This window comes from Onychostoma macrolepis, chromosome 10, assembly GCF_012432095.1.
Source record: "Onychostoma macrolepis isolate SWU-2019 chromosome 10, ASM1243209v1, whole genome shotgun sequence".
Taxonomy (NCBI): Eukaryota; Metazoa; Chordata; class Actinopteri; order Cypriniformes; family Cyprinidae; genus Onychostoma; species Onychostoma macrolepis.
The window spans coordinates 23620445-23645858 of NC_081164.1; the positions used below are offsets into that span (position 1 = coordinate 23620445).

The 25414-nt window shown below is 36.0% G+C and overlaps 1 protein-coding gene across 8 annotated transcripts in view; it reads right to left on the reverse strand.

Moving 5' to 3' along the window:
- Nucleotides 1-25414, reverse strand: part of LOC131547859 (membrane-associated phosphatidylinositol transfer protein 2) — a 68023-nt gene that overhangs the window by 35735 nt on the left and 6874 nt on the right. For 7 of the 8 annotated variants that reach the window (XR_009273039.1, XR_009273037.1, XR_009273038.1 and 4 more), the window contains exon 2: nucleotides 13388-13582. Coding sequence is in view for 5 of the 8 variants with exons in the window: in XM_058788590.1 (XP_058644573.1) it covers nucleotides 13388-13465 (78 nt within the window). In the remaining 3 variants the exon portion in view is untranslated. Of the gene's footprint in view, nucleotides 1-13387; nucleotides 13583-14999; nucleotides 15344-25414 lie in introns of those variants that run through there. The other variant, XM_058788587.1, reaches the window with a different exon arrangement.

Consider the following 25414-nt stretch of genomic DNA (forward strand, 5'->3'; position numbering starts at 1 on the left):
TGCAAGTAGTTTTTGGATATTTTATTACAAAAACCTTTAAAATTTGTCATTTCAATTAAATAACAGTCAATGTTGCAAAATCTATCAATTCTGAAACAAATTCAATTCAGCAATAAACAGCTCTACAGAAGGCAAAAGTGTCATAATACAGCTCAAGTCAGTTCAATGTTCATTCGATTCAGTTGAATAAGTGTCGATGTTGAAAAGTTAGTGTCATCATCCAGTTCAATTAGACTCAAATTTGTTGTTTCAATTCAGTTCAATAACTGCGTCAATGCTGCAAAGTTGATCAATTCTGAAACCAGTTCAAATGAGCTATAAATTGCTTCACAAAAGACTATTCACCTCCATTTAAATTAGTTTCAACTCAATTCAATTACAGTTGTCAATGCTGCAAAATTAGCAAATATCAAACAACTTAAGCTATAAGCAGTTCTACAAAAGGCAACAGTGTCATTATTCCATTCAATTCAGTTCAATAACTGTCAATGTTGCAAAGTTCATCAATTCTGAACAAATTCAATTCAACTATTAACAGCACTACAGAAGAGAACAGCATCATTATTCCATTCATGTCCGTTCAATGTTGATTCAATTCAGCTGAATAACAGTCGATATTGCAAAGTTACATTCTAAAAGTTATAATACATTACATTACATTCATTATCCAGCTCAATCCAGTTCAAGTTCTGTTCTCATCCAATAATGTCAGTGCAGTTTAATCGATAATATTAGGCTGGAAGCTTAAAACCTCCTTAGAAAACTCAATGTTAATGGAAGGTGACAGTCTATCCCAAAACAGAATTGACTCCAACCCAACAGAAGTTAACTACACACTCAGCGCTATTGGTGCTGGCCAATCAAGGAACGCCACACCTTCAAGTTTTGTCAGTAAGATAAGCCAAGACTCAGTGTGATTGCCAGCAGAGAGATCCGTAAAACTAGGTAGTCTTGGCACAGCTCCTGAGCTGTGAATTCTGGGAGAAAGCCCACTGTGCCAGTCAGGGAGGCACATGCCATCATATCTGCCTCGCTGAAGGTGGTCATACGAAGACAGTTGGAAGCATTGCTAATTGCATTCAAACTTACTTATGAATCCATCAGGGACAAGCTTGGCCCACTTAGATCCATTATGGCATTGCCACTATGGAGAAGAAGTTTGTCCTGAGCACCGAATGTGAAGATAAAATTCAGAACACGTCGCAAAACATCGGTTTTAATTTTGTACAGCATTTTTTAAATTTCTATTTGAACTAATTGACATTGATATAGGTGTAATTATGTAATTGTTATGCGTCCTCTATGTTTCAATAAAAGACGGATGATGACAGGCCAGTGAAGCTGGCACACTTGCAGGGCAGATGGCCACACAGATCCCATCAGCCATGACTCTGCATTAGCAAGATGATAGTGGGGTGATTAAAAGCCAACAACGGTTGCTTAAGACCTTCATTAAGGTGAGGTTTGTTACAGAGATGCAGAAGAAATTTATAGTATTTTTATTTCGTCCGAGTGCTCTCATGAGACGACCGCATGGGCACTGAATGCCAACAGTCTAAAGATGATGATATTACTGCAGAAGCTGTTAGTATTTCTTTATGACCTAACAGGCAGATCTTCACTGATCAATACAATTTTTTATAATAAATATATATATATGCATATTTTTATTTATATTAAAATGATATATTTATTTTATAAGTTTGTTTGGGAATTAGGTTGCACGATAGAACGACAGAACGATAGATAGAGAGAGAGACAGAGAGATAGAGACAGAGCGATAGATAGATAGATATACAACAATACAATGATAGAAAGAACGATAGAACAATTAAATGATAGATCAAATGAACAAACGATAGATAGATAGAAATACAATGATAGAACGATAGCTAACTTAATTTCGCAGAATGCATTAGCTGTGTTACAAAGTGTCTGGTCATTACAATTTTTTGGACAATTCCTCTTCCTCTCATTTCAATTCCTATTCAACTTCCTGTGTGTCGTGGCAAATTCAATTCAAATTCACACTCATGAATTGAAATGAAGCTAATTCTTCAATTCTTAATTTTGCACATGTGAGAAATGCACGCTTTTTGTAAAATGCGGTACCAAACGACCTCGCCCACCCGGGACGCCTCAGAAACCATTACTCTTGGCCTCTCAGTTTCAGGGGTTTCTAATGCATCCTCAATCACCAGATACGTGGTGAGTAATGCATTTCCATTTTAAAAGCACAGGTCCGTGCCAGCGAGGGAATAGTGGTCGAGCCACTCTCAATGTCAGACCGCTGCTTCTGTCTCTTTCTGCCAGGCTTCTGTCAAACTCACAGACTGCACTGTTAGGACTGGCGTCAGACCGACACAGAAAGGTGTGTGAAGCAGCATCCCGTTGGAGACGATCTGCAGGTCTGGAGCTCACATGTGCTGAGCAGGAAGAAACGGGCCGATCACGTCCTCTTGTTAGAGGTAAGCTGTCAGCAGCTAGAGGTGGCAGGCGGGACAGACAGACAAATGGCAGGAGGGAGAGAGAACGGGCGGCAGAAGCGCTGGGCTGCGGTATCTGTTTTTGCTCATCCTCCCAGCGTGGAGTCGCCAGCACTTCATTATGGTGCTGACAGGTGACATCAGGCCCCGCACCCGCTACAATCAATCCCTCGCACACATATGCACACACTTCAGAAAAGTGTGGTCTCGATAACATATGGCTGTGCAGTAGGGATGTAGCTATATCAAAATCTCACGATACGATAATATTGTGATATGAAGTCAACGAAACGATATTTGTTGTGATATAAAAAAAGAAAAAAAAAAGAAATTAAGAATTGGAAAAAATAATAATTTTGTACATTTTAAAGTTAAAATATTCTATATAATGCACTTTGAGAGTTCAAAATTAAGAGCTGCAACCCATGTTCTTAACTAAGAAATAGGGCTGTGCAAATAATCGATCTAGTCAGTAAAATCAGTTCTGTGATTAGTAGTTAATCTCCTTCAAGTGCTTTCAGATGGAGCGGCATTTGATACACAGAGCCGTAGTTCACTGAAAAGCTACGCAATATCGCGTTCATAATTGCAGACGAATCGCATTCGATTATTCCAGCTTCAGTGAAAACAGGCTTACAAAAACAAAAACGCGTCTAACTACAATTCAAGTGAAATGCTGTAATCATCTGCCGCGAAAATAAAGCATAACTGGTGGCCGTTGTGTTCCCAAATGCACGCTATAACTCACAGCATATGCAATAAACGGAGAAAGGAGCCGTTCTGAGGCGTGGAAAACACCGGATCACGAGCTGACTTTTAGACAACTTTTAACAAAACTGTATAAGAAAAAAATGGCCATAAAATCAAACATGAAATTTATTAACAGGACTGCATGATCTAGGGGGGAAATATAACTGCAATATTTTTAGCAGATTTTTTTATTGAATCAGCTGGTTTTTAATTGTTTTTTTGCGAAATAAGCTGAAACATGCTAGCAACATGCTATTCATTCTAAAAACATGGCAACATACTAATCATGCTAACAACATGCTAATCATGCTATAAACATGCTAGCAACATGCCAATCCTGCTAATAACATCTTATCAACATGCTAACAACATGCTATTCATGCTAAAATCATGCTGGCAACATACTAATCATGCTAGCACAATGCTAACAACATGCTAATCGTCCTAAAACATGCCAGTCAAGCTAAAACCATGCTAGCAACATGCTAATCCTGCAAAAACATGCTAACAAAATGCTAACTACATGGTAATCATGCTAAAACATGTTAAATCATGTTAACAACGTGTTAAATAATGTTAACAACATGCTATCAACATCTGTCTAATCTATCTAAACTTTAAGCTTTTACAACCGCTTCAAACTTTTAGACTAGGCTTTCTCAAGCTAACTTAAAATTTTGTTCTCAAATTTTACTCGTCTATTTATTAAAATTATGATTACAATTTTTGGTCCCACTTTATATTAGGTGGCCTTAACTACTATGTACTTGCATTTAAATTAATCATTCGATACAATGCACTTATTGTGTACATACATGTTTTTACATTGTACTTATATTTTAAAAAATACCTATATGTACTTACATCTGTAATTAATTTCTGTAATTACATTTATAATTACACTGTCAACCCATCCCTTACACCTTAACCCACCCTTAAACCTACCCATACCACCAAACCTGTCCCTAACCTTACCCGTATCCCACCTCAATAACAGCAAAAGTGTTCTGCAATACAATATGAACACAATAAGTACATTGTAGGGATGTTCATTTTAACCATTTAACCGTTAACCGACCGATAAGAATTTTGACCGATTAATACAATCAGTTAAACGGTTTAAAGTCACTTATTTATTTATTTTTTTCAGTAATTTATCAAGATATTTTAAAAGGTTTAATGCATGGTTAAAATAAGCTACGCATATAAAAAATAAATAATAATAAATCGCCTATAAGTCGCATTTTATTATTTCATTCAGAAATAGGCCGATGCGAATTACAAATATTATAATAAACACTGTAAACATAGCTATGCTATTTTAGTTCCCCTCACTTCTCAACAAATCCTTTCAATTAACAGTATAGTATTAAAAATGTAAGAAGCTATAGCAACAAACCAAAACGAATTAAGACTAAAACAAAACTGAAACCAATGTTGGGTCTCTCGTTCGACACAAAATCAAATGTTTCCGTATTCGCGATGTATTTGAATGCCAGAATATTATTTACCTTTTATGTAGCTGTAGGCCTACTTCACTCGCGTTCCAATATCCACGTAAAACAAAATGTTTTGCATAACTTCACGGCGGTACGGTGATAACGCTTAACGGCACAGATTTTACTACATATTTAAACAGAGCAGTGTTTTTTTTTTTTCTCTCCATATGTTTGACTGATTGTTTTTTATAATGATAATGAACAGGCTGCATTGTCAAGGTAGAATGCTAAACTGTGTGCGGCGCTGGAGAAATTTTTTATTTTTTCCTTCTAACAGTGGAAGCAACTAGGCTACTCCTTTTAGTCATGAAGATAATCGGAATTGTAAAAGGGTTGTTTGCTGCTTTTTGCGTGTGTAAAATTAATCCCCGGAAAACAAATGTTAGTATTGTTAACGGGTCACAGACACTCTTATTCTTTCTAATTAAATTTTAGTTCTAATTTAAAATAATCTTGTCGGTTAACGGTTAATAATCGGTTAACGAGCGTCGGTTGTCGGTCAGGAAAAATAACCGAAATGAACATCCCTAGTACATTGTACTTATTTTTTTGATGTAAGTACATAGTAGTTAAGGCCACCTATTATAAAGTGTAACCCAATTTTTTTTTTAAATACAAGTTTGCTGTGCTTGTTTGTAGGGCTGCACAATTTGGCCAGGATTTCATGATTATGAATCAGTATAATTATTATTATTATTACAAAATAAAAATATAAAAACGACTATAAAAACTTATTATAATTATTATAATTACTATTGTAATTTTACTGTAAAATAAAAAAGTATTTAAGAAAAATAATATAAAAGTAATTTTATTTTACATTTACATTTACAGCTGTAAAATGACAATACTAATTTAAATCTGTCTTAAAGGGATTGTTCATCCAAAAATGAACCAAGAACCAACATTCTGAAAAATATCTTCTTGTATGTTCAACAGAAGAAAGAAAGGCATGTAGGTTTGGAACGACATGAGGGTGAGTAAATCATGACAATTTTCATTTTTTGGCAAACTGCCCCTTTAATTTCTTCATTACGCTAAACCACCAAATTTTTATTGTAACAGAAAACCGCAGAGAGCGCTTAAAGCTTCTCTTTTGTTGATAAGGGTTTCTCATTATGTGAAGATGGTTACCACATGTTGCACTTACAAATGCATGATAAAATGACCCAAACCCAGAGCATATGCAGAGATGAGACTGATAACTGAACTAAGCCATATTGAGATTTTGTTTATCATTATTAATCGTGCAGCCCTATTTACTGTTATCGTGAAGCTCAGGTTGAAAAAGCACAGTTGCATTTAGCATTGTTTTTGTCCTCTAACCACAACCTTATCAGGACAGACCAGGTGACCTGCTTTTCGGTCACAACTAGCTGAAGAACCAGTTTTTCAGTGCAATGTTTTTAAATAAACATCACCTCACTTTGCACAGTGTTGAACTCACAAAAATGAAGAGAAATGATGATCTCGCTTGTGCAATTCAATTTGTGATGCATGTATTCAATCATCATTTGAGGAATCGGTGATGTCTGTGCAGGATGAGTAACGCACCTAAATGTAATACTTGTTTTACTGACTTAGTATTTCCATGTATTTTTAAGTGCAAGAAAATGCAAAAGATAACTTAATCACACTTAATAAAAATATCAGAATGCCCATATGAATGTGAACAGCTGGGAGAAAACCAGATGTGTATTAGTATATTAGATCTGTGCATTAAAGTTATAGCAGCATAATAAAACTTCTGCTGTCATTAAAGTAAAAAAATATTCACTGCTCTTGACTAAATTTTTATAGCTTTAATAAAGGATTAATGTATATTTAATTCATATAATGAAGACTATGCCGTTATTTGACTTCTGTGGTTTTCTTTTTTTTTTTTTTATCATCTTATAATTTTGGCAAGGCAAGTAAAAATTCTTAGTACCTAGCTCCAACTGACTTTCAAATATATTCATATTTGCTTTAAATAAGAATTCTGAACACGATAAATACGATTCTGAACACAATCAATCACTTGTTGATAGAAACTCTAATGATCACTTTTAATGACCCAGTTTGATAGAACAGTAATAATTATAGTAATAATTTAGTTGGGATTCATTTCTTTTACGAAGGTAGTGCTGATGGTACAAAGGTATGCTGTGCTGAGAAATCACTTTGCTCAGTGTTTATGACAAAATATAAATATATTTGAAAGGCCAATAACTGCTGAGAGATCACAATGAAGACAGGAAAAATGCACGGTTGGCACGAGTGCCTCGTTGCGACTACTGTAAGTGATGGAAAGCAGAAAACTGGAGCTAAGTTTTGCCTGGCAGGATTCCTGTGCACTCTAGCTAATTACATATTTCACATGGATGACTTTAATTCAAATGAAAAACGACTAGACCCTACAAGGAGCGTCCACTGAGATTTGCTGCTCTCCAGTTGATTTCTACCACCTGGGATTTGCCCTCAAAATATTCGCCCATCTCTCTGAAGCCGTGCCGGGCTCTACTCTTAATTTAGTATCTCCGTGGATGGAAGGAAAGCAAACGCTGCCCTATATGGACACAGACGGCCAAGATCATGTGAGAGGTTTAACCTCTGCGCGACGCACCTCCGCTGCCCATCTGCGGACAGCAGAAATCACGGGAGTGAAGTTGCCCTGGCAACAGGCCTGCATCATCGTGACCTCTCCCTCCGTCTTCTGCTCTCGCGCCGCAAACAAATGACTGCAGCGAGCGCCACGCTCCGGCTGATGTCATGGGTATCCATGGCAACCGGAGCTCAGCTGTGACGCTGCAGAGGAGGGGGTCTGACCGGAGGGGAGAGAAACAGGAGCACCAGAGATGCCGCGGGAAACGTGATGCTGCTGTGACGGAAGCTTCAAAAAGCCAAATTCCTGCCGTTTGCTGATGTGTGGAACAAAAATGACCATATTCAATATACATCTCAATATAATTATTTGCTTGCCTTGAAATGGCTTAAAAGGACCATTTTTAAAAAAAAATTTATAATTTTTTTTTTTGACCGAAAAGTCATGGTGGCCAAATAGATTCAAAAGGCTTCATATTCTTAAAATCTAGGTAAAGCTGAATATAAAGTCAAATAAAAAAATGCATTTAAAAATTAAGTTTAAAAAAAAAAGGTGTTTCACTAAACAAAAACAAGAAGGAATAATATAATTATTTTCATTTATATGCACAAATGCACACTAATATATACAGTAGTGATACAGTAAACATAAATACATACATAAATATATAACAGTAGTATTAATCTACAGGCATATTTAATTAAAAGATCTTGTATATCTACAAGCATATTTAACTAAAACATTAAACTTGTTTTTATAAAAATATAAACAGCAAAATAATCTACATATTTTAAACTAAAACATTAGTATATAAATGCATAAACAGCAAACTACATATATTTTAGCTAAAACAATTTAATATACATATATAACAGTAATATTAACTGAAACATTTTTAATGATATAAACTTACAAACAGCACCATTAATCTACACATTTTTAACAAACATTTGAATATAATATATAAAATATTTTTTTATTATTATAAAATGTAATATATATAAATATGTAAATAGCAACATTAATCTACATTTTAACTAAAAGTATTTTAAGATAATAAAATTTATTAACAGCAACAATAAGTTACATATACTTTTAACTAAAAGTTAAAATAGTTATTATAATAATTTAATATTTAAAATAATTTATTAACGTAACAGCAAAATTTGATCTGAAACATTTTGATATAAATATATAAACTGCAACTCACTTGTTTCTGATTTACATCATTTATCATGTTTAAATCAGAAACACTATTAAAACATTAAGAAAAAAAAAACAAACATCTTAAATGACATGGTTTAGGAAACTTAATGACCAGACACAAAGTGCACTTAAAATCGCTGCAATTTCCATGTGGCTTAATTTGATCGCCCCAACCGAGCCTGAACTAATCAATCCTAATCTATAATGCACTGTAGCGTGAACAGATGACACACAGCAGCTTACGACATGAAAAACTCTTCTTTAGTGCATCACACACAGCAAAAAGCACCTCACGCCAACCACAGTGGAACTAGTTTTGTTTATATTTCCACCAGCGTTGAACATCTGTTCACGGTTCCCGACCAGAGTTCTGCTGTGTAACACGAGGCTTATAGAACGGCGCTCACACACACTCCCCCCAGTTTAATACTACACCAGCGGGGTCACACTGACGGCGTACAAGCATGCCAAACCGTGTGCCTGCCCTCCGCACACGCTCATTAGGCCAGCTCTGCGATGGCATGTCAACAGATGGTGCTTATAAACAGCAGAGCTCAGAAAGAACGTAAAAAACCCAAATAAACAAGTGAAAATAACTCTAACAAGGACGAGGACACAAATGCTCTCTGTAGATGCAGATTCAACGTGTTAATTGGCTTCGAACTTCGATTCTCTGCGCCAAACCGAAACGATTCGACCATCAGTCATATGGACGCTACTTCACACTTTCGATGACTCACGCTTTCAAAAATCTGCTAATTAGACAACGTTCCCGCAGGACTTGAAGTCTTATGCGAGTCAACATCGCTTAGGCTCGATTCTGATGTCCACTGACTTTGCACAAGGGCTTAAATTTAGCACGCCTGTTGCAATTGGACAGTAACATACTGGTTGTCTATAGGGCCGCTCGCTTAATACCCCACTGACAACAGCAGTGAGAGACAGCTGCGTTGACAGAGTGCTAATTAACCTTATAAGACCATTCAGAGAAAGCCGAGCATGTGGGAGGAAGCTCAGTTAGATCTGTGGCCGTAACCTCGCTGTGAGCTCCAACAACGATCTGAGCACTCATTAAATTTCATGCAAACCTCCACAGACAGACATTCACTAGATACAGATCTGTCGAATGCTTTACGTCGAGCAGCAACATTGTGGCAGACAAATGAACTTGAGAGACTCCAACAGAGTTTGACATTTACATGTTGCTGCATTATTCCGACGTTAATCCATAAAGCATAAGAAATACATAGCATTCGCAAATATTGGGTAAAACACCCTATTTTAGGGTTAGTAGGAGTGCACAATTTGGAAAGAATGCACCATTTCTGATAAAACTGCAATTAAAAAGCTCAAGGTTTGCGGTGCTTATTTGTAAGGCTGAACAATTTGGCCAAACATTTTGAGATTATATATATCGATAAGACTATAAAATAATAACAGTACTGTAAAATACTGTCAAATGAATTATTGTTATATTGAATTAAAATACAAAATAACAAACATATCTATTGTAATATATGTGATATCCATCAAGCTTTTATTTTGGCAGGAAAATGGCGAGAGATAATATTATACAACATTTATTTTACAGTACAACTGCATAGTTACAATACTAATACTTATTGTTTGTCTTAATTTCTTCATTTTCAAATATTAGACCATCATACTTTTATTTTGGTGGAAAAATGCAGGGAGCCTTTAAAGCTTCTCTTTTGTTGACAACAAATATGATTTAATTTTGATTAATTCTATTTCACTGAACTATTCTTGTTGATTTACACACTTACTCAACATTCCTTTCACATTCTTTGCTATCTTTTTGTTTTGTTTTTTGAGCTCGGCCCAGTGCATTGTGGGATTGACTTCTTTAAGAAGGATCCTTGTTGCGCTGCCTTATAATTTGGCCGAAGCAAAATAAAAATAAAAAATGCTGCTTATTCTCTGGAACAGCTTTTGTGACTATGATGTTTTACAATGCTGTCTATCTAGGGAGCTTACTAGGTTTCAGAACACAGCTATTTATTAACTTGTCAACCAATAACAGAGTAAACCAACAACATTAGCCCATCTAGACACACTCACAACATCTATATTAGCACATTGCAGTGGTCCGTATTGATTCCTGGCTGCCGATGAGCATCAGCGTTTCTCCATCAGCTCGCTGGTGGTTTCGGCATCAGCACAATGCGTAAGGTGCTTCCTGCCTCGCCAGCACCCACAACATCTCTCAGGGGATCGCGGACCAAATTCAGTGAAATATTTAGAGTGTGCAGTGTGCCCTACCAAAAATAGACATGAAACACCGTCTTTGTTCTGTAAAACTGCACGTGTGCATCATATTTGAATGAAGCAACATGCATGTTACTCTCACTGCATCTGACCCAGAGAGTACAGCATGTTTCAAAAAGGAAACACCAAGCAAGCCAGCTGTGAGTCACAGCTTTTTGTATGCGATGCGCTTCACTTCGCACAGAAACAACAGAAGAAGTGTATGACACGCTTAAAAGGAACACCCAAATATGAAGATTCTGCCATTATTATTTCATACTCGTGTTGTTCCACACCCACAGGCTGTTATTTTTTCTGTGAAACACAAAAGGAGATTCACACAGCTCTTTTCCACATGGTTCACAGTGACCATATGAACCAAACAGGCTTAAAAAAGCACCATAAAAATAACCTGAATGACTCAACGCAAGTCCAAGTTACACGTTAGTTTTCGGTGAGGAACAGACCACTATTTAAATCACAGATAGCAAATAAAATATGACACAGATTAGCCGCCATTGGTTTTTGTGTGTCATGGTAAAACGTTTTGGTAATACTTTTTTTCTGGATTTTTCCGTTTTATTTTTTGAGGCTCCATTTTTAAAGGGACAGTTCACCCAAAAATGAAAATGCTGTCATAATTTACTAACTCTCCACTAGGGATGCAACAATCATAGATTTTATTGGTACGATTATAGTCTGAGGAATAATCACGGTTTCACGATTATTACGATTAGTATGCATTTATTCATTTCACAACATAAAATCACATAAACACTCTTTAGATATTAAAGTGTTATTTATTGCTGCCTTTTGAAACAGAAATAACACAGTAACCAATAATACAGCACAAAATAATAATACTAAAGAAAAAAAAAAGGTCATCTCTCCTATTAGAATTAAAAAAGGTGACCTCTGTCAGTATTTCCCTTTTGAAAATAACAAATGTATTTGGTGTTTTCATTTAATTCTTTCTACATTTCTTTTGGACCTGAGGTACAGAACTTGGAAAAATGATGAAAAATAAATTGACTTATGAATAATACTATAACAGGGATGATAAATCACAATATTAATTACTATTAATATAAGACTAATATTAACTTTATTTATCCCACAGAGGACACTGTTACTAATGAGGGGAATAAACTAAACTATTATTGTAATCAACTGTCATCCATACTTATTCATTTTAATAATCTTTATTCGTCTGATTTTACATATGGCTTGAAAAAATCATGTCTATTATTTTGGTTTATGAGATCGAGCTCGAGCTGCCCACACAAACATTTAGGAGGACAGAAACGTGTTGTCAACGCTGCCCAGCGACTTTCATTAATAAAATAGCTTAGATACTGGATCGCTACATTATATTAATCAGCAAAGAGGGGGAAAAATGACTGTTTAAATAACTAAACTCAAATCTTCTTTGTTTAAAGTGACGCGCAGATGCAGGTAGGCTAATTCACACACTCTCTTTCTCTCTCTCTCACTGCACTATTTCATCTCTGAAGCGGGCAGAATGTTAGAGCTGACGAACTTCGCGTCAGGTGGTCCTTGCCTTCACATCTTGCATTAAAATCGTTAATTGCACAGCGAGAACAGGTCGGCTAGTCGTGCATAATCCCTTATGTATTCGCTCTTTAACAGCAATTTTTACGGCAATATTTAAATGACGCCCTGGTCATTCTTGATGTATCCAAAATGGTCCCACACTATCAGCTTCAGTCATTTCTCTGGTGTAAATAAAGGATCGCTGTTTGGTTCCTCTGTCATAGTTAATCTAGTAGCCTCCGTGTCTCTGATAAACACAGCATTTTAAGATGGTGCACCGCTAGTGTAACTTTGTTTTCATTTTGCTCTTGTTTCAACAGTTCCATTCCGTGCAGCAGAAACACTCTGTGTAGCGGAGCCTTTATGATTAATTAACCGTGACATTTTAAAGCGCGGTTAATTGTAAAACCGGTTAATCACTGCATCCCTACACTTGTTTCAAAACTTCATGATTTTTTTTCTTCCGTTGAGCCCAAAAGAAGATATTTTGAAGAATGTTGGTCTCCAAACTGTTGACAGTAGCCATTGACTTCCATAACATCTAAAAAAATACTATGGAAGTCAATGACTATCTCAACTGTTTGATGACAGAATGTTTATTTATGGGTGAACTATCACTTTAATGGTTAAATTAAACTTTAGTAATCTAAAGCCATGTCTAATTAATTGAAATCATGAAGCTTATACAATTTAACAACAATTTCTTTTTAAGGGCCCTATGAATATTTTTCTCACATTTTGATTTTTCACCAAATTCTGTTTCCAATTTAAATTTTTCTGATTTATTTACAATTTTTAATTATTATAAATTTTTATAATAATAGAGCTCTATGAAATTCCTGATTTGAGATCTGTGATATTTTTCTTATATTATTTGTTTTAAATTTAAAATATACAGTCTGCTTGCCATACAAAGACATTGCATGTTGCTTGACAGACGTGGTCATTATGAACATCACTGTTTGACAAAGAACTGTGTGACAGAGTAAATGACGTCTGTTTTCGACTGCTTTAGATACAAGATAAAACCATGAGCAAACCTGAATCATGTAGAGTTGAGCGATGCGGTACTCCTCCACGCTCATGGGCATGGGGATGCGGTACTCTTTGATCAGCATGTTGGCCGTGGAGCGGGGCTGGGGCTGGAAACGCTCCGCTGGGTCAGGGGCAAATCCACCAGGACGGCCCTTAGCTCGAGTGCATCAGAGAGAAGGAGCCGAGCTCATTTCTCAGACCTGGGCAGAAAACACAGACAGACAAGACAAATCAGAGCTGAAAACCATCTACAGACGTCCAGAGGAAAGCTCAAGTGATCAAGCGTCCCAGAGACGCCCATCTCAGGGAAGTATACGGAGGCTCAAAAATAAATAAATAAATAAAATAAATATTGTTTCTAGAATGTAAATACCTAAACAATCATAAACTGCATACATTCTGCATAAAAAAGAAACCTAATTCAAGATATTTGCTCTAAAAACAAGTCTTGTTGAGTAAATTTATCTTGCTTGAAGGATGTTGTGGTATTTTTACAATAACACTGACACAAAAATACTGATTAAGAAAATTACACAAGATAGTTATTTTTTTTTAAGTCATGCTCAGCAAAAACAGCAGATCTGAGATTTTATTTTTAACTAAAGTGCTGCAAAATGCAGTTCTCCAGTGAAAATCAATCTTTATCATAAACTGCACAAATGTAGCAAGATTTGCCTAAATGCATAAAACAAAAAAAAACTAACTTCCAAGATATTTTGCTGGAAAACAACCCCTCATGTGATGTCACGTGCAAGTTTGTTGTTCTGAAGGATGTTGAGATATTTTCACAGGAAAAAAAAAAAAAAAATACAAAACTAATTTTGATTAAGAAAATGACTAAAGATGTGTTTTTAAAAGGTGAACCACTTTGATCAGTTAAAGTTTCTTTAAAAAGCTGAAAAACAGCAAAATATGTTGCAATGGCGTCTCCCTCTCGCACAAATGCATCCATACATAGAAAAAAATACAACAGATTTAAGAACGTCCCAGAGATGCATATGGAGAACCAATACTGAATAAAAATAATAATTTAGAGATTTAATTTTTTTACTCAAGTGTTGCATTGATTCTCTGAAAACAAGTCTTAATATCATATGCAAGTTTGCTTCTTGAGTAAATGTATGTTTGAAAGAAGCTGAGATATAAATGCGCCTTTAAAAGATGAACTGATTTTACCAAACAAAATGTCTTTAAAAAAGCAGCAGTCACGCTGAAAAACGAATAGCTTGAGAAGCCGAAAGGCCACACTTAAAAACACGGATACAACAGATTTTTTGCATACATGTAGATATTTTACATACAAGTAGGGAAACGCTGATAAAGCATCTTCAAACTAAACTGCTCATTAATAAACTGTACAAACTGGCATATTCTATATTACTCATTAGAAATAATTACTTCTAATTGCTTATTTGACAAACACTGAAAACGCATTTTTAAATTGAAGCGCATACAGTATTTAAAACCTGTGTATTTCTCTGTTTACAAAAGTAGCATATTCTATATTGCTTCATAATCACTCACAAAACCCAAAACCAACAGCTGTTCTGTATAATCACTCAGGCATTATGTATTCAGACATAGTGGTCTCAAACACATGCAGCACAACCAACTCACAATTAATAAATACAGTGTTACTGTACGCCAGCAGTGCTGTAATGGATTCCAACCGTCCAGGAATGACATCTATGCAAACGACTTCCAGAAGAAGAAAAAACCTAAACAAAACACGAGGGGCCTCGATTTGACCTTCGGCTGCCGTGAGAAACGTAAATCCACCTGCTGATGACACAGAGGTCCGGCAGACGCCGTAACTCTCCTGCGGTTCCACTGGGCGCGTCACATGACACAGGCCGCTTAGTGTAAGACGGATTATCCAGTCAACTTACCCAACTCTTCCCTGAGAGGTAAAGCTGAGCGCGCGTGCAGAAAGGTGAGCTGGTGTAAACAAACATCAACCAAGCGACCATCTCAAGGTTCCCAAGAGAGGCCATGTTAGGTGCAACAGCTGTCGGTGCTAAAAACAGCATCCGTGACGAAAAAATATCTAGCTGTTTGGTCTATAAATAGCTGGAATGGCTCGGTTACGTCATGCACACTCGCAGTAAAAAGGTTTGCGCTGTGATTGCGCTGTCTTGCCCCTGGTGAAAAGGAAGCATTCAACACAATTACAATAGATTGGCTGGACCCTCGACGAGTCTCTAAAAATAGTAATAATAATCAAAGGGTCACAAAAGGAGAGGTTAGAGACCAAATGACTGTTTATCACCACTGCTTCATTCCAAGATACTCCAAAGCTTAAGTATTAATATCGGAAATTATAGGCAATAGTTCACCCAACACTGAAGACTGTCATTGTTTCCTCATCCTCATGTTGTTCCGAACCTGTATTTTTATTTATTTTTTAAATTACTAAATAAATAAAGAAAAATTATAAAGAAAAATGTAGATTTTAAATTCTATATGTACACTACTGTTAAAATGTTTGGGGTGAGTAAGGTTTTTTTTTTTTTTAAAGAAATTATATTTTAATGCATTAAATTAATGAAAAGTGGCAGTAAAGACATTTATGATGTTGCAAAATATTTCTATTTCAAATATGTTTTCTATTTCTGATTCAAACATGCTGTGCTTTTGAACTTTCTATTCTAAGAATTAAAAAAAAAAAAACATATCACGGTTTCCATAATAACATGAAGCAGCACAGCCGTTTTCAACATTGATATCAATAATCAGAAATGTTTCTTGAGCAGCAAATCAGCATATCAGAATGATCTCTGAAGGATCATGTGACGCTGAAGACTGGAGTAATGATGCTGAAAAATGAGCTTTGCATCACAAGAATAAATTACATTTTAATCAAATAGAAAACAGTTATTTTACATTGCAATTATAGTTCAGAATATTTCTGTTTTTACGGCATCTTTGATCAAATAAATGAATCCTTGGTGAGACTTAAAAAAAAAAAAAAAAAACATACTTTTGAATCTTAGTGTCCATTTAGAAATCCCAACATTATAATATACAGTATGAAATACACTATATGTAATCTGATAAAGATTACAATAAATGATTAGCCTGATGAAAGATTAACTTTAAATGCAAAAGATCTAAATGTAGAAAAAAAGTCATGCAGCGTAAGTGCTTTAGAGTGGATTTTCAACGTTAAAACAAAAGGCTAAAATTACTGCATTTATTCTCGGTTCACTTATAAATATCAGAAAAGGGTTTTGTCATTCTTCCACAGGAAAAACGATAAAAGATCACAACTGGACAGGATTATTGAGAGCAGTAATGGTCAGCGCTGGTGAGTCACAGCTGCCAGCGCTGGAGCATTTTGGTCTTGAACTAGGTCAGGGACCCGGAGCATTGCAGCTACTCCGGGCTTGTGGCTAAACCTGAAATATCAGACAAATGCATTGAGACACCATCGTGAAGGCCTGAGACGTTCTGCTGCATGCCAGAGACAGATGCCACACTACAATACCGACACAGCTGCTCCTTGAACAGACATCTAGCTATTCTTCAAAGGACATTACGGATGACATCTTCACTCCCACTGAAACCAGTCCGTCCTGATGCCACACCGCTGCCGTCACCTGCCGTGCCGCTTTACAACAAAACACACGCGCTACGGGATTCGTTTGTGTCAGACGTGTCGCGAAACACTGACATATGCACCTACTGAGAGGGATTTCAGCGCATTATCTTTCTGTTTCTCACCAGCTGGTTATGCCGTACTACATCGGAGCATGTGTTACCATCGATCTGTAACGAGAAAGTAAACAACTATAACCGCATCAACCATGCAATTTTCCATAATTATGTTGGGAAGGTTTCTAAAAATTCCTCCCATTGGCAAGTGTCTACAGTGCCTATGAGAGGACAGATCCCTACTGAGACCGCTTTCCCAGGACCTGTGTGTCCAAACAAACGGACACCACAATCCAAAGTCTTTTTTTAAGCACATCTCGGAAGCAGAATGCAAAATACAGTGACTGAAAAGAGTGTAATAACATTTAATGGCGTATTAATTAGCATATTGCATTAGAGAGAAATGGAAAAGGTAATTGCTTGTTTGTGTCAAGTGTCCACATGGTAATATGGCATATCATCATTTCAATGTGTCGCATTTCAACAGGCATTTAACACCTAGAGAACCTGTTTTGTATGTAAATACAAAAATATGAGGAAATGCTGGCTGAGGCTGGCAGTAGCTGTCACGTACAGCCCTACAAAACATCACCATTAACCATTTCCTTTAAGATTAACCGTTAAGATTTTTCCCCACCTCAACCTCCATCTTAATACGTCAAGGCGTGTATCAGTTAAACTGTGAGGGTGAGGTGAAGCTATTTGGGTTTTGAAAAGCCCAAATCACAGCCGAGACTTGCACAGATGGATTTGCATGTGAAAATACTGTGGGATTGATGAGCATTCCATTAGAGACTCGGATCAAACCCAGGAAAGCACAGCATGCAGCCCTCCGTCCCCTCAAAAAACACCTGTTTACCAGTTGCGTCGAGAAGCAGGCGCTGAGATGCGAGACGTTTGTCCGAGAGTAGACGTTTTACCTGTTAGATGGTGCTTATCATGCTGTCTATCCAACTGATCCGATCAATGGACAGAAAGCAGTCATCACGTCTCATTCCCAAACAGAAGCATTCTAGCATCCTGCCACCATTGTTGTGCTGCTTTATCTTCTGGTATGAATGAAGATGTCATCAAACACTGCCGGTAAAATCATCAGGAAAACATGAAGGAGGGGGAAAAAAAAAAAATCATCTTTTTTATCTCCTCCTCACTTGCAACCTTTTTCCTCTGCCGTTTCGCCTGTATCCACCTCTTGTGAGGCTATAAAGCTCTGTTGCCATGGAAATGCAAAAGGCTGTTACGGGATTGGCTGGGGTGGGTGTGATGAAGCGGCTCAGGGACGGCCCTCAAACTGCTGCTCTTGTGAAAGGCCCCGCCTCCTCCTGCTTGCATTCGCTCTTCCAGACTGAATGATAGCTATTAGATTCAGTCAGGGAGAGGAGAGGAACATCTGCAGCTTCATATGAGCGCAGGTCTGTCAATAAGCATTACGCAGCATCAATGGAATAAAAGAAAATTAATGAGGAAAAAAAAAAATGAACAGGGAGGAGTCACTGAAAATGGCATAATGACATCAATCTTATAAATAGACTCAAGCCAGCAGACTTCTTTAGCAATTCCTGCACTGACTTTAGAGGGAAATGTACAGAGTTCTACGGAACAAATTTAAAAACTTAAACATTTAAAAAATCTATTGCATTCATTAGCTGATTTTGGAGGGAAAACTGTAAATAAAAAATGCTGATGTAAATATTAAAAACATGAATTTAAACATGCTGAGGCAAAACATGTCAATTATCCATCGCATGTCTGGAGGGAAATCTGTGTAATAAATTTAAACAAGTAAAATATATATTTTTTTTAAATGGCATTTCCTGCACTAATTTTGGAGGGAAATGTGCAGAATTCTGTGGAACGAACTTGAACATGCTGAGATAAAACTTTTAAAATTATCTATCACATTTCCTGCACTGACTTTGAGGGAAGTCTATAAAATTCTATAAAATAAATTTACATTTAGTCATTTAGCAGATGCTTTTATCCAAAGCGACTTACAAATGAGGATAATGGAAGCAATCAAAATCAACAAAAGAGCAATGATACTCAAGTGCTATAACAAGTCTCAATTAGCTTAACGCAGTATACATAGCAAGGTTTTTTTTAATTATATAATAAATAAAAAGAAAACAGACAGAATAGAAGAAGAGTAGAGCAAACTAGTGTTAGAGGCCTTTTTGCTTTTGTTAATTGTATAATAAATAAAAAGGAAAAGAAATAGAATACAAAAAGAATAGATAAGCTAGTGTTTGTTAGTTTAGTTTTTAAATAAGAAAACAAGCAGTTAGTAAATGAATAGAGTGCAAGTCTAAAGGGAGCAAGTTTTTTATTTTTTAAGAATAGAATTGGAATAGAGAGTGCTAGAGTTAGAAGGTCAAGTAAAGATGGAAGAGAGGTGTTTTTAGCCGATTCTTGAAGATGGATAAGGATTCAGCTGCTCGGACTGAGTTGAATTTAAACATGGTAAGGTAAGTATTTAAAACACCCATTGTATTCCTGTACTGATTTTGGAGGGAAATCTGTGGAATAAATTTAAAAATGCTGAGGTAAAATATTTAAAACACCCGTTGTATTCCTGTGCTGATTCTGTATGGAAATTAATGGAATTCTGTGAAATAAATCAAATTATGGTGAGGTAAATATATTTTAACTCATTAATCACATTTCCTGCACTGATTTTGGAGGGAAGTCTGAGAAATTACATGGAATACACTCTAATTTGTAACTGAAAGCACAATTAAATTAGGTAAAATATTTAATAAACATTGTTGACAAATTACAGCGGTTCCAATTTTGTGGAATTCTGCAGGCACTGATTCTGACCTACTAGTAACCTATGTACTTCAATACTTCAATTATTATCAATTATTATTTACACTTGCAATCCAACACAAACTATGGCATCATTCCAAATTGTATCCTATTCATCCTAAATAGTATACATGTATAAACTCATGCATGCTTTTTGGACTAACATTACCCACAACTAATAATTATTGACCAATCAAAATGGATTTTTAATGGCAAACATCAATATCTAGATAGGTGGTATAACTTTAGTGAAATTTAAGGTAATATTAAAATAATTTTACATCTAAATGTGCCATAATTAAATATTCCAGGCTATACTCTATCTGCATTATATCGCCATCCTGCAATCAGCATCAGCCAATGAAAACACATATCGGTCAACTACTACCCACAATCCCTTGCACTAGTGTGCCAGTTAACTTTCGACATGTCCAGAACAGAAAAATTATGAGGAATGTGAGATAAAGATGCACAGCCGTACTGACTTACAACACTTAGCACTTTTCTTATCAGTAAAGTACATTCTTCTTTTGCACAGTAAAAGAATGTGAATTGTGACGCAGCCAAAAGATAAACATATGAAAAAAGTTCTCATCATATTTTTTCATATTTAACCACTAGGTCTTTAATTGCAAAAGATATCTGGACATCTGCCATCTCTCTGGTTTGCTCTCGAGAACACTGCGTTCTAGTGTTTAATCAAACTATAGACATTAATGGCCACTTTGATTTACTTTCAAAAAGAGCTTCAACTTGCAAATATGCAGTCTCTCAGCTCGTTCTGTTATTAATCTTTCGAAAATGACTTTCACATGATTATTTGCATGTACTAAAATTTCCCTTCAGACATCTGAGAGAACATGTTCTGGCTTAAAGCGACGGTGTTTTGTGCTGGAAAAAAACTTACATAATCATATGTGGTTCCGCAATTCACTTCAACGAAAACTATCAGTGATGAATATTAGCTCACTGAAGCCACACCACAGTTCCCAGAAAAACATCGACCTCTTAGATTAATTCACTTAAACAGTGCTAATGTGAGGTCGGCCCGTAGATTAGATATGTGTGACATTTCATATGGCGCTGCCTTAAGCTCTGCAGGGACGCTAAGAGCTCTTTATTGATTCCTTTAAGGTTGGCGACCAGCACGATTGGGAATCTCGAAGCGGTGTACAATTACGACAACGCAAGGTTAGTTATTCAGCACAGCAGTTTCGGATGTCCGATTTCATACTGAATGCCTACAGGAGAGAAATTGAAAACTATAATGACAAGATGATGTAGCTCATTTTATCTGGCATTAAACTATTAAACACTGTTTATTTGAATAATTATTTGCAAACTCTTGAGGTAGTGGTTACATGATAGTTTTCAATTGGTTAATATTTTACTTTAAAATGATAATATAAACTATCTTCTTTAATATTTGCACTATGGTTTGAAAGTTTGATGTCGTCTTAAGAAATGAATACTGTTTTTTTTATATATCAAGAATGCATTAAATTGATCAAAAGTGACAAAATTTAAGATTCAAATATAGCTGTTCTTTTTATTAATCAAAGAAAGAATGTATCAGAGTTTCCACAAAAATAAAAGCAGCACAACTGCTTTGAAATGATAAGAAATGAGAATGATTTCTGAAGGATCATGTGACACTGAAGACTGGAGTAATGATGCTGAAAATTCAGCTTTACATCACAGGAATAAATTACATTTTAAAATATATTCAAATACAAAAAAAATTGTTAAAAAATATTTTATGTTTTTACCGTATTTTTGATTAAATAAATGCAGCCTTGGTAAGCACCAAACACTTAAAAAATTTTTATAAACTTACCGACATCAAACTTCTGAAGCTTTTAAAGCAACAAGTATGTACTATGAAAATTAGTTTTGTGCATCTACAAATTTCACTCGCATGGCTATCGTGAGAACCACACTCAAAGCCTTAGAAGATGTGGTGTGCATATCTCAGTATGTATTATCAAAAACAGGAAGCACAATGGGGACCTTGGGTATGTTTGACATTTCACATCCTTCTAGCCGACCTGACGACAGAACCTGTTGTGTTCAGCACCAAACGCCACTCATCCGTTATCATCAGCAGGTTTCTGTTAACAGACCCGTCTATCTTGCAACGGCAATTTGTTAAATTTAATTGATCTGAAGTCCTCTGGCGTCTCAACGCAGCCGACATAACACAGATGCAGGACACTGACACTCGCTGGCTCTGAACACACACGACCCACGTCACTGGTCCAGCGTAACTGCTGAACACTACAAACTAAAACAGGATTTTTAATGCAAAGCTAAATCTCTGAGCTCACAACGGTGACAAAGGACTTCCTTCTGTTTCGTTTGCTTTGGATACGTTGTATAACAGAACAAAGAACAGGGGAGTACTTTGAATATTACAACTGTTGGCTATTGTGACAGAGACTAAACAGGGTTATTTGCTATGGGCATCGCTGCCATGAGAATACCAACACCATTATCCCATTTCTGAGGGTGTCACAGGCTAAAGCTAATTCTAAATAATTACCCGTGGAAGATTGTAACAGACCTTTAACCTGAAGCAACTTCATCATGCACTGAGAATATTTGGGTGCAGGACTTACTTTGAAACAGTTTTCACTGAAATGGCAAGTAATGCATTGAATTAAATGTGAGATTAAAAGAAAAACAGACTGAAAAAATATGAGCAGAAAGCCTCAAAAGTATTTTCTTATATATATAAAAAACTCCACAAACTACAGATGACACGACACCTAAAGACAAAAATATCACTCAGAACAGCCTAGCAACCACATAGCAACATGATAAAAACAGTCAGAATACCTTAGCAACCACAAAGCAACACCCTGACAACCAGCCACATGTAGCATTGTGCTATTTGGATTCAAGAAGCATCACTAATATTTTCTATATAAAATGTAAAAATTGAGATCATATTTAAAATATATTTAAAAAATGAATTAAACCACAAAGAGTTCATTTTTTTCATAACTTTATAAGTATGCTTTTGGCAATGTGCTATTTGGAATCAGGAAGCATTAACTTTTCGATAAAAACAAAAAATTAAAAATCTAGCTTATATTTAGAACAAAAAATCCAAAAAACAAAACAAAACACAAATTGTATTTATTTAATTTAATGGTTACTTAAATGAGAAATAATGATAGCTAAATTTCATTGTTTTAATATTATATCAAAATTATAATATTAAATATTTTCTGTGATATTTCCAGTACTGTTCAAAATTTTTAAGTCAATATGTTTTTAAAGAAATTTGTACTTTTATTCGTCAAGAATGCATTAAATTGATCAAAAGTGACAGTAAAAATGTCTATATTACAAAAAAAAACTTTCAAATAAACAGTTCTACTGAACTTTCTATTCATCAAAACATGTAGAAATCTAGTTCATACATAAAATAAAAAAAATAAAAAATATAATAATTTTTTTTTTCTTAATAGTTACTTAAACAAGTAAAAATGATTGCCACATGCAATTGTTTGAATTGATTAATATTTTACTTAAAAATGATTTTTTCATAACTTTTTTTGCAAAGTCTGCCTATGTGAATTAAAATAAAGTCACAAAAAGTATCTATTTCCTAAAATATGCACAAAATGCATTTAATATGACTTTGTGAAGTCTGCCTGTGTAAAATACAATACTTTGACATCAAAAGATAATGTGCATCACTGTCAAAACTGAATAACATAATCCATTCCAAAGTGCTTCCCTCTTGCTAATCGCACACACGGCGAGGTGCTTTGCTTCCCACGACGCTTTTTCGAAAACGCCATAAAATGCTTATCAGAACATCCAAAGTCTCTTCTGCTTCAGATAAATTAGAGGCAAATAAGTCGGAGACGACGCGCCGCTACACAAGACACATGAATAAATGGAGGAAGAGGGAAGCGCAAACAAACCCTTGACGTGAGGGGCGGATGATGAGAAAAGGCAGTTTATTTATAGAGCGGGCCAGCTGATAGTGGCTCGCCTCCGTGCTCACTCGTTTCTTTAAATTATTGTAATAAATCACTCACCTCACGGGGATTTGAGCTCAGATAATCGTCAGCCACTCATCTCATGCCAAGCCTCTACTCCGAGCTATTAAAAAGCCTTTTTAGGGGCCGGTTGTGGGAAAAATGGAACCTATTGAGAAAAGAGCTTCCGTCGGAGCCTGAGATGCTACCTCGCCGATGTTGGTGGAGCACATTAAGGGGGCTCAGGGTATAATGCATGAGTTTCATAAGGCGGATACCTGATGCGACTGCTGATATGCTGTTGGGTAATGGGGAGGAACAAATAGCGTGGCTAGGAGGGAAAAATGTAAAAGCACCGTGACATACAAATGACACCAAACGCACGTGAGCCAAAGGAAATCTCCCAATCTCAAGTCAAAACATTATCAAGATTAATATATGCAAATATGACACATGTAAGCTGAGGACATGTCATTTTAAACCTAGTTCCTCGGATGCTATAATACTACGCACAAAATTTATCAATGGCAACCTCTCCTCAACTTTCTGAGTTGCTTTGCGTTGCAAATACCTGCCCAATAACACATGTAAATCTAAAAAAACCTCACAATAAAATGCAAATTGCTTCACAAGTGAGCAAAACGTCTCAACAGGATGATGAAAGGGCCGATGGTGTACGCGGGTCGCTGTGTGAGGTGGCAAGAAAATTCCACCGGCCCTCGTACTTTAACAGATACAAACTTGGAGAGGAACTTTGCTGAACCACAGAAGCCAAAAAGCCTCACCACAGACACAAATGCAGCTAATGAACGCCAAAGACACCAGCTAGCTCTTTCCTGATAATGATGAAAAGCGTAAATGGAAATGCTGCAGTTTTGATGCAACATGCCAGTTTTTGACGTTAAGTTCATCATATAAATATTCAAAAGACATGGCGAGTATGAAAAATCAGTTTGTAGAACAGAACAACTTGGGCCAGCATCGATTTTTATGTGAAATTAGCATAACTTGAGGCTTGAGAAATCGATCACGCTGTTGAATACTGCATCAGGTGTTTGATATTGAGTATCATTTTACAGCAAGAAGATTAAACACAAACACTGCAGGAAATACTGACTGTGCAGCTGGATCAGAATTTGTTGTGTAAGAGAGAAACAAACAGGGCATCTACTAAAGAGAGTAGATTTTTCAGCTTTTTGACAGTATGCATCTGAATATTTCTATTTATAAATTATAAACAGAAATCATTAAATCTGAATCATGCACGGAAAATGTCACAGGGACTTTTGTGACCAGTTTTGAGACATGACATTATTGAATCAATAAATTGAAATGAATGGTTTGCATTTACTCATGGCTTTTAAATGGGTCATTAACTGAGAAATCAAAATTCCTTTGATCTTTTGACATATACAAGGTCATTGTACTATAAAAAACCATTCTGTAGATTTCAGAACTCAAAATTTCCTTGTTAGTCTAAAAACAGCTTAAATTGAAGTCAGTCTGCCAAAACGACAGCTAGTGGAATGTACCACTTTATGACGTAATAGTGTGGATAAACTCCGCCTCCACAGA